General features: G+C 38.0%; 1 protein-coding gene across 1 annotated transcript; it reads right to left on the bottom strand.

The window, feature by feature from the left end:
• Positions 1 to 1919: 1919 nt before the first annotated feature.
• LOC133457233 (differentially expressed in FDCP 6 homolog) lies at positions 1920 to 11608 on the bottom strand. Its single transcript, XM_061736248.1, has 11 exons — positions 11428 to 11608; positions 9195 to 9335; positions 8916 to 9101; positions 7856 to 8083; positions 7574 to 7720; positions 5387 to 5495; positions 5003 to 5301; positions 4747 to 4913; positions 4228 to 4426; positions 3171 to 3261; positions 1920 to 2708 (listed from the first exon to the last, which is right to left on the bottom strand). Exons 1-11 carry the CDS (start codon positions 11521 to 11523, stop codon positions 2512 to 2514), a joined length of 1860 nt encoding a protein of 619 aa, XP_061592232.1. The 5' UTR covers positions 11524 to 11608; the 3' UTR covers positions 1920 to 2511.
• Positions 11609 to 12173: the final 565 nt, after the last annotated feature.

The raw sequence follows: 12173 nt of genomic DNA, 5'->3' as shown, positions 1-12173 counted from the left end.
TGCAAACATACAGTAAGTTATATTTCCAATTAAATAAAACAAGACATTTTCTAATTAAACTAAACTGGGTCTTTGCATGCTAAGTAATAATGCAACCCATGAAGGAGGTAGAGGTGTGTAATGTCAGTCATTACATTTGCTATTCACATTTGCAGGTTTTTTGCAAGGAACACGAGCCGGTCTACCGCATCTGGCTTGAGGGATGCCCGGTGGCATGTTACAACGCCCCCTCCTACACTAAAGAGCCTCTCCGATGGGGCACTTGTCGCAGGTATTGAGAGGTATTTCCATCAATCATTAATATGGTATCAATCATTAATATGTGTGCAGACAAGGTTAAAAAAAAAAAAAAAGTGAAAAATTGATTTTACGAGTTTCACGTTTTAACATCGTTCTAATTACATAATCGCGATTACGATTTAAAATCGATTAATCGAACAGCCCTACACACCACTGGACCATGCAAACAGCCTCGGACCCCTCACTACTTTTTTTTTGCATTTCTGCATCAGATTTTCACAGCCATTCAGCAGATCCAATCATATTTCAAATGCACATGGAAAGTTATCAAACCTTTTTTACCTTTACCTATTTCTATCTATCTATCTATCTATCTATCTATCTATCTATCTATCTATCTATCTATCTATCTATCTATCTATCTATCTATCTATCTATCTATCTATCTATCTATCTATCTATCTATCTATCTATCTATCTATCTATCTATCTATCTATCTATCTATCTATTTGTACAGTGAGCAAAAATAAGTTTTGTTTGACCTGACTTGGCCAATAAATCTGATTCTGTTTTTGTATGTATATATATATATATATATATATATATATATATATATATATATATATATATATATATATATATATATATTGTATGTAAATTGATGCAGTTTCAATAAAAGAAGAATTTTTTTTTAAATTATCAATTGGAAATTGTCATTAATATTAGTATCAGTATTATCATACAAAAAATAAACAAAATGACGATGTATTCATAATAAAACATTTTATTTTAAAACTGTTAAAGACAAAATTGGTGGCATTTTCAACATCAATATGTGATTAAAAGAACACTTCTAATTAAAATTAGTTAAAAAAAGTAGGATTTTCATTATCTCTTGTTACAGTATAAAAACCGTTAAAAAGAAATAACTTTTGTTGTGTGTAACTATGTTAAAAACCAAGCACTGTGTAATATCACTTTACTCAACTCCTCATTTTTCTGTTTGGCCCCACAAACATGTCAGCTATGAGACAGCAACCATATAATATATTATCTTGGATTTAATATTGCTAATAATAAATGTAATTCCCTCTAGAAAGTTAAATCATTTGAGGTTGGGTTTTTGTTGAGTCAATCATGTGTGAGTAAGAATATTGTATGGTCTCCTCTATTTTGACTTAAAAGTACTTTTTCTGTGTTCATTCTTGATTTGAAAATGTTTTGCTTTAATCCAAGAATGTGCTTAACATGATTGATTGAAGAATAAAAAAAATAGACCAAACAAAACAGAGAGAAACAGCAAAATGTTTTATGGATAAAAAAAATAAAAAAAATCAGCCAGCATGTAGTTTGCACAGTTTGTCAAGTGATGTCTCTGTTTGCTCAGGTTTATCAGTGAGTGGCATCAAATTAGTCATTGATGACACATTCTATTCTTGCAAATGAAGCAGACTCAATTTCAAACTAAAGCAAACTCAGTTTCGTCTGACTCATGTACATGACTTCTTTCACTATTATGTCTTCGCGTTTTCTTTCTCCTCTTGTAGTTCGAGCATATTTAATAATCATTTATGATTTCACTGTTAAGAGTATTCATTAAAATTTTTATGAAAGTGAAAACTCTTAATTCCATGTTGCACATAATTTAATTCAACAAAAACACACAAAAAATATATAGTTAAAGCATATATTCACTTTTTATTTACAATCATGTTATATGACATCAGGAACAGGAAGTTCTCTCCCCTCCCCACTCTCTCTCTCACTCTTTCCTGTTGATCAAAGACATGAAAAGACGTTGGTGCTAATAACTAATACTGCATAAACTCTCTGAATCAAAAAGTCACCTGCAACAAATCCAGAAACAGCGTGCATAAAAATATGAGTATCTTTCAATATTACACAGCTAATCAATGAGCTTCCTTTATGGATTCTATATATTACATTTTCAACGTCACGGCTATCCTTGTATTCATGGCACTTTCTTGTTCTTCTCGTTGCACTGAGGTATCGTTTCTGTTAGCAAAAGGGCTCACAAAGGATGCAGTCAAAGCATTAGTTGAGCAGCGAAAACTGCAAGGGTTCAATAAAATGTCAAACCGTCTTCGTTGTCGATATAAAGTCAGTAAATTCAATATTTAATAGAAACTGTAGTTCTGTAAATTCAGTTAAAAGGGCAGACACACCACTGCTTTAATAATGTTCCCATATTAGACAACTGTCTCTTGGCTTTCCTGCCAGAAACCTTCACCAGGGGGAAAATCAATCTTTTAAGGGATGTCCATGTCTCCGTTAGTGGCATTTGAGTGCCGTTTCTCCATGTCGCCCCCAGCTCTGTTGTCCACATTTTCTTTGCTCTCCTCATCCTGATTTTCGGATCCCGATCTCCTTCTGAGACGGAGCCCCGGGTCTCTCTGTGTCGGGATCTGGAAACTTCCGAAAGAGCTTCCCAGAGAAGGTCTTTTCTCTAACAGAAATAAGTAAAGAAATAACAAAATCTCATCAAAGTCTATAATTTAAAAAAAATCCTGCGCAGGAGGATGTTGAAATGAAGAAATTTACACATAAGAAAATATGTAATGTAATTTAACAATACAGATTGTGGAATACGAAATATAACTATTGTCTATTTTGTCTCGCTTGCAAAAGAAAATCTGCTCTACATTAAAAGTATATAACTTTAGTCTTTACTTCTCTCTTTTAATGCTGGCCTTCAGAGTTAATGACGACAGTAGCTTATAACAGAACTGAATGCAATTCCATCCAAAAACAATGTTATTATTTTACTGTCAGAATGCTACTGTGAAAGTGTTTGAAGTATCTGCTGGTAATGCAAGCTGAGTTGCAGTTGTAAAACAATTATTTCCAACAGCCCACGTTTGTCATGTGTGACTGCAGCATTCCTACAGTATATGGTCAGGACACTCACCGCCCGGTCCGATTGGTCGCATCAGTCTGTTCATCTGGACGTTCCAGTGTTTGACGTTGGTACTCGCCTGGCGAAGCTTCCTTTGAGCAGCCTGTTTGAAGAAAAGATTACTTTAAAACATCTTTTAGCCACAAAAATCCTCATCGTAGAAGATAAACGCTGGAGCTTCTTTTGCTGCGTTTGATTTGCTATGTTTATTTCATGAGTTTGTCTCTGGGACACACAAACAAAGTCAGCATTACCAGCAGCTAAAACTGATTGAAAAGCACAATTCAAAACCAATAAAAAGTTTAGCAATATCAAAGAAAACACGATGGTTAACAGTGTGGCTCCTCTTAAGGCCAGGTTGAGGAAGTAAAACAGTACCTCACTTTAAGTGTTAGCTCCACAATTTAAAAAACACAAAGAGCTAAATTTAAAAAGACTTGAGTTTAAAAAAAAAAAAAACTTAAACTATTGTCAGAAGGATTATATAAATGTTCTAATTTTGTCTTTTGCCACATAAAGATTTAAATCAAAATAAGTCTTAAGAACTAGTTCCAATTCATGTTTCTAATTTCACAGTGAAAAATAAAGGTAATCAATGGAGTCTGATTAGAACCTAATGTGTCATCATTGCTTATTATTTATGTGACATGACTACATGGTCATATTCCAGATGGGACAGCTGTGTCTCAGTAGGAATAATTGTCTTTCAGTTATACGGTCGCTGGTTTGAGCTCCAACTTCCCCAAGTCACATGCTGAAATGTCTCTGGGAAAAATCCTGAACCTCACAAAGAACTCCAATGTGTTCCTCATGTGTAGGTTACTTTGGATTAATGGATGTTAAGTTAATGTCATGTAAAACCTTCTTGGTCATAACCTCCATGTGTTGTTAAGATTTGGTTTCAGACTGTCGATGGCTCTCACTTTTTCTCGCTTTTCTATAAGGTCTTTGTGACATCTAACAAATGTTGTTCCCCAGTTGATGTGGTTAATCAGAATTGAGGTTATCATCTAATCATCTGATAAGTTCCAAGTGTGTGGTCACATCAGGAAACTGTGTTTCTACCTACCACCACATCCTGGTCGACCCTGTGCCGGTTGGCCCGGACCTCCTCCAATTGCCTCTGTGCCTCATCCAGAGACCGAGACTTGAGCTCCATTTCTTGCTTCAGCTCCTGCTTCTCCCTTTGCGTTTTCAAGATATACTCCTCTTGCTCCTCTTGCAGGCTCATCAGGGCCTTCATTTTCTCCTCCTCCTCGGCCAGTAACCTAACACCAACATGATAGTACAGATATGACACTTTCTAAAGTTGATCACATGTAGGTGACACAGAGTATCTACCAAGAGTCATCTTGTACGATCAGAGCATCATTTTAAACTGACAGCTGCAAGAAAACAGCGACACACTGTGACAGCAGTGTTTAACAATTTCCTCGGTCAGCTCAACTTCCTCAGGAACATAACGCAACATCAAGTAAAATATCAGTTGATATCTGTTGGCTGCACACGGCACTTCACCCATGATCAAATGATTAACACACTGTGATGCTGCGCGTTTGGGTGGCTGAGTATCCTACGCAACATTTACCCTGCTTGAGCGTAGCGGAACGCTTCCTCATCCAATCTGGCTTTAATCTCTTGCTGCAGCGCCTCCTCCAAACGCTTCTGCATCTCCTCCAACTCTTGGATCCTCTTCCTCTGCTTCTCTGCTTCTTCCTCCTTGAGAGCCATCTCAGCCTGCATGCTGACCCGGGCCTGCAGATGCAAAGACAGAAGCAACGAATGAATTAACTGTGCTTTTCATTCTGCTTTTCGAATTGCTCTTTCTACGTTTCAATGCTCACTTCCTCAGCCTCACGAAGCTGAACTTCAAGGGCGCGCTGAAGCTGTTCGTGCTGCTGGCGCCTCCGCTGCTCGTCCTGTTCCAGGAGCACCTGAGCCTGTTTCTGTGCCTCCTTCAGAAGCTCCAGCTCCGCTAACTTGCGCTCCCGCTCTTCCTGCAAGGCTCGAAGCCTCTGCAGCTCCTCCTCTTTGGCCTGTTGCCTTTTTTCCCGCTGCTCACGCTGTTCCCGTCGTTTATACTTGAGATCTTTGTGCAGAGATGTTTTCCCTTCCACATGCAGCCTGATGGCAGTTTGAATGGCTGTAAAGGAGATGTTGTGTACTGTCGTCAGAGAAAGGTGAAACCATATAGAGTTATTACTCAAAAAACATTTGTCCAGTCTGACCTGCGGTCCACTCCTGTCTCTGTTTGGTGTCTGAGGCGCTCATCTCATAAGTCTTGGAGAGGGTTTTCAGACAAAACATACACCTCTTCCCATCTCGATCTGGCAGCACCTGATCAATCAAGGACATTGTTCGATTAATTAAGGGGAAAAAAATTCAAACTTTTTTTCTCTTGTTTTTGTTCGTTCCAACTCCAGTGTTGAGAAAAAAAGCAGATGTTTTTGAGCCATTTTGAGCAATCACACACAATTTAATCTACTTCCTTCCCAATAACCATAATTTAACAGTCACTATGTGTTTTGTTTGTATTTTGGGTGGTTTGCTGAAGGTGAGAACTGGGTTTGGCGGTGTGTGTACAAGGTGGGATTAGACCATTAGGCTAGTTTTACCCTTGTTTTGTCTGACCAGATGTTTGCCATAACTTCACATCAAAAGCCTCCAAAGCCTTATTTTGATTGGCTTCACATTCAGAATGGGTCATTAATGAGTGACAAATTTGTTCTGTTCTCTTGAGGTCAGTGTGATTTCAGAGGAAATCTTTGCCTAAATGTGAAACTTAGCAACATTCAGTTTCAAGTGCTGTTGTGCTTTTACTCACTCCATCCTAAAGACACCTAAAGAAGAACTGTGCTGTAGGACTGGATGGAAAAACTGAGGGAAGGTGATGGCGAGGAAAAGACAGGAGTAGTTTGATTTTTATATTTCTTGGAAGAGGATAGTTTGGATATTTCACAGAAAGGATATTTGGAATATAATTTTACTGTATTCTACTGCTTCAGCTGTTTTGTATCTTCACAGTAAAGGTTGTGGCAAAAGATTAATTAACATTAACAGATAGAAAGATGATTTTTGTTTTAAAAAAAAGAGTAGAAAAAAAGACATGTATTTTCTTGTTTAAAGTTGACTCTCACCTGATACAGAAAATAACTGGTACACTGTATGAATTGAATACTTAATTTTTAATATTACATTTTATTTGTATAAAACAATTTAACAAGAAGGTGATTCAAAGTGCGTATTATCAGTCTTTCTGCTATTAAAAACAGAAAGCAATGATTTGCAAATGATTTAAAAAACGTGGTTAGTTGAAAAACTGTCAAAGAAGAACAGATCAAATGTTGAAACTCGCAAAAAAGTAGACAAAGAAAAGCCGGCACATCTCGTAACTAGTTGGGTCAGTTGACATCATGTTATTTGTGTGAGAAACTATTTCAACACTTAAAAACTGCAACATTCAGATGGTACAGCATTCAACACAAAGACAAAGGAACATGTCTGAGAACTATTGTCAGTAAGATCACTCCGTCACTGCTTCCACAAATGCAAGTGACTACAGACAAAAATAAAAAAGACAAATAGTAAATACCTAGAATGGGCTGCCAGCTTCTCTTCTACTAATTTAATTTACACTACTACCCATGAAGTTGCACTAACATCGCTTTCAAAAACAACCCTCTTTTTAATTCCTCTTTTTATTTACAATAATTTCATGAGAAGATGTAAGAAATGTTTCATTCCAACTTTATGGGCAACGGTGTGACAGGAACTGAGTTGAACAGAAACTGCCTGGCATCACAGAGCCGAGTGCACCTCACTCAGTAATTCAAATGTCGTCCCCTGCATGTAACTCGGATTTGTCTGAAACTCCAGTTTAATCCTTGGCTACATTGTTGCCAATAGCTTGATTTAGATGTGCATGTAACTGCACTGACTGTAGCCTGCATGGTCTGCACTGACATGAAAGGCTTTGCTTATTTCAGCAAAGTCATGCTGAGCGAGAATTTGCACCTACTGCAACAGTAAAAGAGTACAGGTGTAAAAGTGATCTATCTGCAGCCCAGACATTTTAACCTCTCAAACTCTTGAGAAACCAAGAGGGATTCCCTAACAAAATGTTCAACAACCCTTCTGGGCCCTCCTTATTTTGTCTGAGAACATTACAATGTTATTTATGAATATATGTCTCGGTAAGATACTATAGATTATAGACTAAAATAATAAAATACAACTAAAATCCAGCAGCTCACCACCACCCACAAATGTATGCTTTGTTACACCCACCTCTAACTTAAGACATCATCTCACTTTCATCTTTTGAAATTTTGGGGAAAATCCCCACCATTATGACAGAAAAAACTATTAGCATTTAGGTTTTTACCACTGAATGTTAATTATTGTGACCTGCTTACCTCCACGCAGCAGTTCCCATCAAGGACTATGTTGCCTTGGCAATCCTTGCGGTCCTCTCCTGTGTAGTAGGACAAGTTGCTGGGCCTCAAGGTGAACCAGCGTTCTTTCCAGTTTCTCCTCAGCTGGCCTTTTTTCCACAGATAACCCTGTATAAACACCCAAAACAACACCCACACATACTGTCACCAACACAAAGTGAAGCATGCTGGGAACCGAAACGCAGTTTTTTCTTCCACCAGATAAAACTCTTGAAAAATAAAACTCTCTGATTGGTGTCCTACCTCTTTGAGAACATCACCAACTATCTCCCTGTATACTTCCTCTATGGCCATGCTTATAATGCTCTTATCCATTCCTCGGGTCATCTTTCCAGAGTTCATCATCCCTAGAAAAACCCAGACAGTGATGCCGGTCTGCTGGACTGAGTCCTGGGAGAAGAAGTCCTCTAATTCAACACAGTTGAACTCTATGCTCATGCCCATGCATATCTTCTTGAGGAGGTATTCCACCTGCAGAGGGAAGGGGTGAAAATGTAGTTTTCCTTCCAATTGTCTGTGTTTGCTGCAGAATACTCAAGAGAGGAAGTAACGTCCACTTCAAGCGCCTTTCTGTGTACCAGATTGCAGCATTCCTAACTTTTGAAAGACTCTTCATTTCAAAAAAGGGGTTTTCAAAATAATGGCTGGAAAAGGCTAGATAATTTTATTTTGTTTGTTGAAATTTTTCTTCTAAAGAGACCTCCTTTGTGAGTCATACATACCCACAAAACCAGAAACTACCTTTTTTTAAATTTGAGGTCTTTCATCATGAATCCTGCTTTAATACTACGACACTATTTTTTTTTTGTAGCTGTTGGCGTGAGGAAAAGAACCAAAATAAACAAAAAGATGAAGGATTGTCTTAAAAGCCTGACACCGAAATGTGAGGCTTTTTTCTTGACAGCAGCAGTGAATAATATGCGACAGGAAACCATAATGAGACTTTGCAAGTTAGAAACAAGCCCACACGGTTACATGAAAAGAGCAGCATGTTCCATGGTGGCAAGAAGCATGGTTCAAGCCAGTTTACTCTGTGATTGCTCGAGATCCAACTCCATTTTAAGGTCACGGATTACCAAGTACAACTTTAGAATTGCACCACAATGCATAGAAATGTTTAGATTTTACCAGTTATAGACAAGAGACAGAATTAAGTACAGAGAGAATAATTCTCCAATCATTAGAGGCAAAAAGAAATAGCTCATATTTCTGAAAACAACAATGTGTGTATATGTGTATTTTATCATGGCAGTTTGAACAGGAGGATACTTAAACATATGTGGCATATTCAGGTTGCACCCACCTCATCAGGAACCATGACCAAAGGGTACTTGTCCTCAGAGAGAAAATTAAAAAGGCACCACAGTCGAAAAGAATCCTTGTCTGGCAGAACAGAGCTGCTGCTTCTGTCTGGCTGGTAGTTTTTCTTTGCCGTAAGAGTCCAGCAGAGCTCATCCACGTTTTCCTTAATGAAAGACCCCTCCACAACCTACAATAGCACAAATACAGTGATGCAAAAACCACTAATTTACGTTTTTGAACTGTAGAAATGATGAGAGCATAGGGGTGTGATTTAATCCACCTTATCCAGGATGTATTTGTTGAGGTAAGGCATGTAACCCTGACTTGAAACTGGGCCATCATCGTCATCTCTGAAATGCTCCTCTAAAGCCACTGGGTCATGTGGGATACTCAGGACGGTACAAAGGTTGTGGGACAAAACCTAAAAGAAAATAAATCATCATGAACAGAGCAAAAATATTTAAAGTGAGAGCAGTTTAGTTAGCCTATTGGGCTTAAATCCATTGTGACTTTTCACTCAGAAAACGTTGGCTAAAATAATTAGAAGGAAGGAAGTGCATTTAGATGTTTAAGGAACTAATATTTTGATTTTCCAATGTGTGTTTCTCTAAAAATAACTTTTTGGGACACACACTTGGTGTGAAAAAATACAAAAGAAGTGAAGTCACCACAGTCACCAAGAAACTGCAGGTCTACATGGAAACTGCAAGTGTTTTACAATATATAAAATGTAATTTTAACTTTTGTTAAGTCTACTTCAATTACATTTCTTTACTTAAAAATAGGTAGTACTGGCTCAGGGAGTAAAATTTCACATTTTCTTCAAATGTATGTACAAATGTTCATATCTGGTGTTAATCACAGATAAGAAGCTCACGACAGTGGACAGTTGGTGTCACATCATCTAATTGTGTGCCACAGAGGACAGGTTGTGCTGTTGGGACTTATTGTTGGTTTTATACCACGACACGTCAAACGTCTGAACTCACATGGACAATATTTCTGTAATTGACATTTATTGTAATTGTCTAAGTGAGTAAAAGATTCCAAAAGAAAATGAAGTTAAAGATTAACATTTTGCTTCCATCTTTCAAAATTATTTATTAATTTTTTGTCTAATTAAAAGGCCAAGGATTGTACAAGTTAAATTTACTTACAAACGACCACTCTGATAGCATCACAGCTTGTAAATTCTTTTGTGGTTGGTGCCGCAGCAGTTGTTTAGGACATTTTCATGCATTCTTCCTGCAAATGGCTTCTATGTCTGTGACATTCTTGAGGTGTCTTGAATGCATTGTGATTTTCTACCCCGTACATCGATGTTTCTTTTGGCTAAACTACAAAGTTTTCTTGAAATAGTTTGTTAATGTTTCATGTTTTTATGATAATTACAATGTCACAGACAACTTAACCTTTTTCTTTTTTTTTAACTTTTTTACTTTGCTTTATATTTACTTCAAGAAATTATACACCCTCCGTTTTCAAAAGATTTCTACCAAATTAATAAAGGTCTGGACAAAGTGTTCTGAATGTCCAAAATCTCTTTGTTCAAACTTTTACACAGTGCTCTTTTGGTGTTTTTTTTTTTTTTTAATTCCAAAACTGTAGAAACTGCATGTAGTCGTCTTTAAGTGTTGAGCCATAACCACATCCTGCCTCTTCTCTTCAGTGCTCTACAACATCTGTCAGATTTGAGGCCACAACATGCAAACTGCTTGCCTACTACAGGCTGCAAGCTCAAGGAGGATAAGCCCAGTCATGAGGCTGACTCGCTGTGAGCCAGGCCTGCCAGCCAACACATTGTAGGAACGTGGAGGTGGCTGGAAATGCAGTGTGAGCCACACCAAGACCAAGTGACATAACAGTGAGATCAACAAAAAGTACAGTGGCTTCGTTGAGGTCCAGAGGCAAGAGACAACCATCACCAGCATGTTTCCACTTTGTCCTTGCCCTCACTGCAACAATGTTCTTTTGACGTACATGTTGCAAGTATACTCTATTCAACAGGCTGCTCTCCAGTGCCAGAGGTCCCTTTGCACTACAAGATGGCACATCGAGGCCGAGTATGAGCACAGCCTGGAGATGAGGGCTCCCATTCATATACAGACTGAGAGCAAACTGTTACTCTCATGCTTGTGCCAGACAGAGGTGGATATTGTGCTTTCTTTCAGCTGTGTAAGCGTTTTGCCAAATATAAGGAACAAATTTGTTCCTCGTCACAGCAAAGGTAGTTAAAAAACAGAGCTTGGCACAGGAAATACTGAGGGTGAACCTCAGACTGTGTACACCTTTATTTCCTGTAGTCAAATGTACACTCAGTGTACATTTGACTACAAAGCTTTGGTCATAATTAGTTTGCTGATTACCCCATCTTCTTCAGAGTGAGCCCATGTGACAGGAGACAAACTGAGGTAGGAAATGAGGCAGCACAATTCAACAAAGTTTGACTTCAGGCCAGACAAAAAAAAAATCCCTGATAGTCTCATCTTCCAGGTAGAGAAATCGCCACTCACCTTCAACTGAGACTTGGAAACTTTCCCACTTTTCTCCAGATCCAGGGCTGTGAATCCGTACCAGATCGACTTGAGCAACTCAGACCGTAGGTCCATGTCTGCAGCAACGTTATTTTCTGATTTCCTCCTCTTCTGTCTTCTTCTTCCCTCTGCTGTTGACACGGGCCCCCTGGGTGACAGGCAGACACGCACAAAGCTGTGTTGCTGCTGCCAGGCAGACACAGGGCTTTAGGCAGCCTGCTGCCACTGACACCTGCTGGACATTTAGGGTTACTGGAAGAGAGGGAGGGTCCTGGCTTCAACAACTGACAGTATTCACATGGAAATACACTCTTTGAACTATGAAAGCAAAATAAAATAGGAAGACCCATTTCTAAACATCAAAAACAGAAGGTATTAGCTATTGACACTATGTAGTCAATTTCAGTAGTGCAAAAACTCAAATTAATACTGTAGTTTAATGTAATTTTTAGGTACAGTATTATAATGACCACTGCAACCATTAATTTCCCTTCAAGGATAACTAAAGTATTTTTGAATTTAATTTAATTACATTCTTATCGCTAAAACAAAAGCACCTTTTTAATGTTTTATATGGTTAATTTGAAGTAACTACAGGTGGCTAAGGAATGTGCCTTACAGTGTGTTGTCTGTATTTGATTTCAGATTTAGGTCTAATTTACATTAAAAATATTATATCTTATCTTATATGTAGACTTTAAATATTACCAAACACCATCTATTAG

Source organism: Cololabis saira, chromosome 12, assembly GCF_033807715.1.
Source record: "Cololabis saira isolate AMF1-May2022 chromosome 12, fColSai1.1, whole genome shotgun sequence".
NCBI lineage: Eukaryota > Metazoa > Chordata > Actinopteri > Beloniformes > Belonidae > Cololabis > Cololabis saira.
Note: the sequence above shows the minus strand (reverse complement) of the source record. Positions and strands in the feature narration are given on the sequence as shown.

Coding starts and splice junctions, on each gene's coding strand:
- LOC133457233 (XM_061736248.1), bottom strand. CDS start 11,523: ATGGACCTACGGTCTGAGTTGCTCAAGTCGATCTGGTACGGATTCACA. Junction 5,496..7,573: donor ATGGGAACTGCTGCGTGGAG/GTAAGCAGGTCA, acceptor TTGATTGATCAG/GTGCTGCCAGATCGAGATGG. Junction 4,914..5,002: donor AGCTTCGTGAGGCTGAGGAA/GTGAGCATTGAA, acceptor TTGCATCTGCAG/GCCCGGGTCAGCATGCAGGC.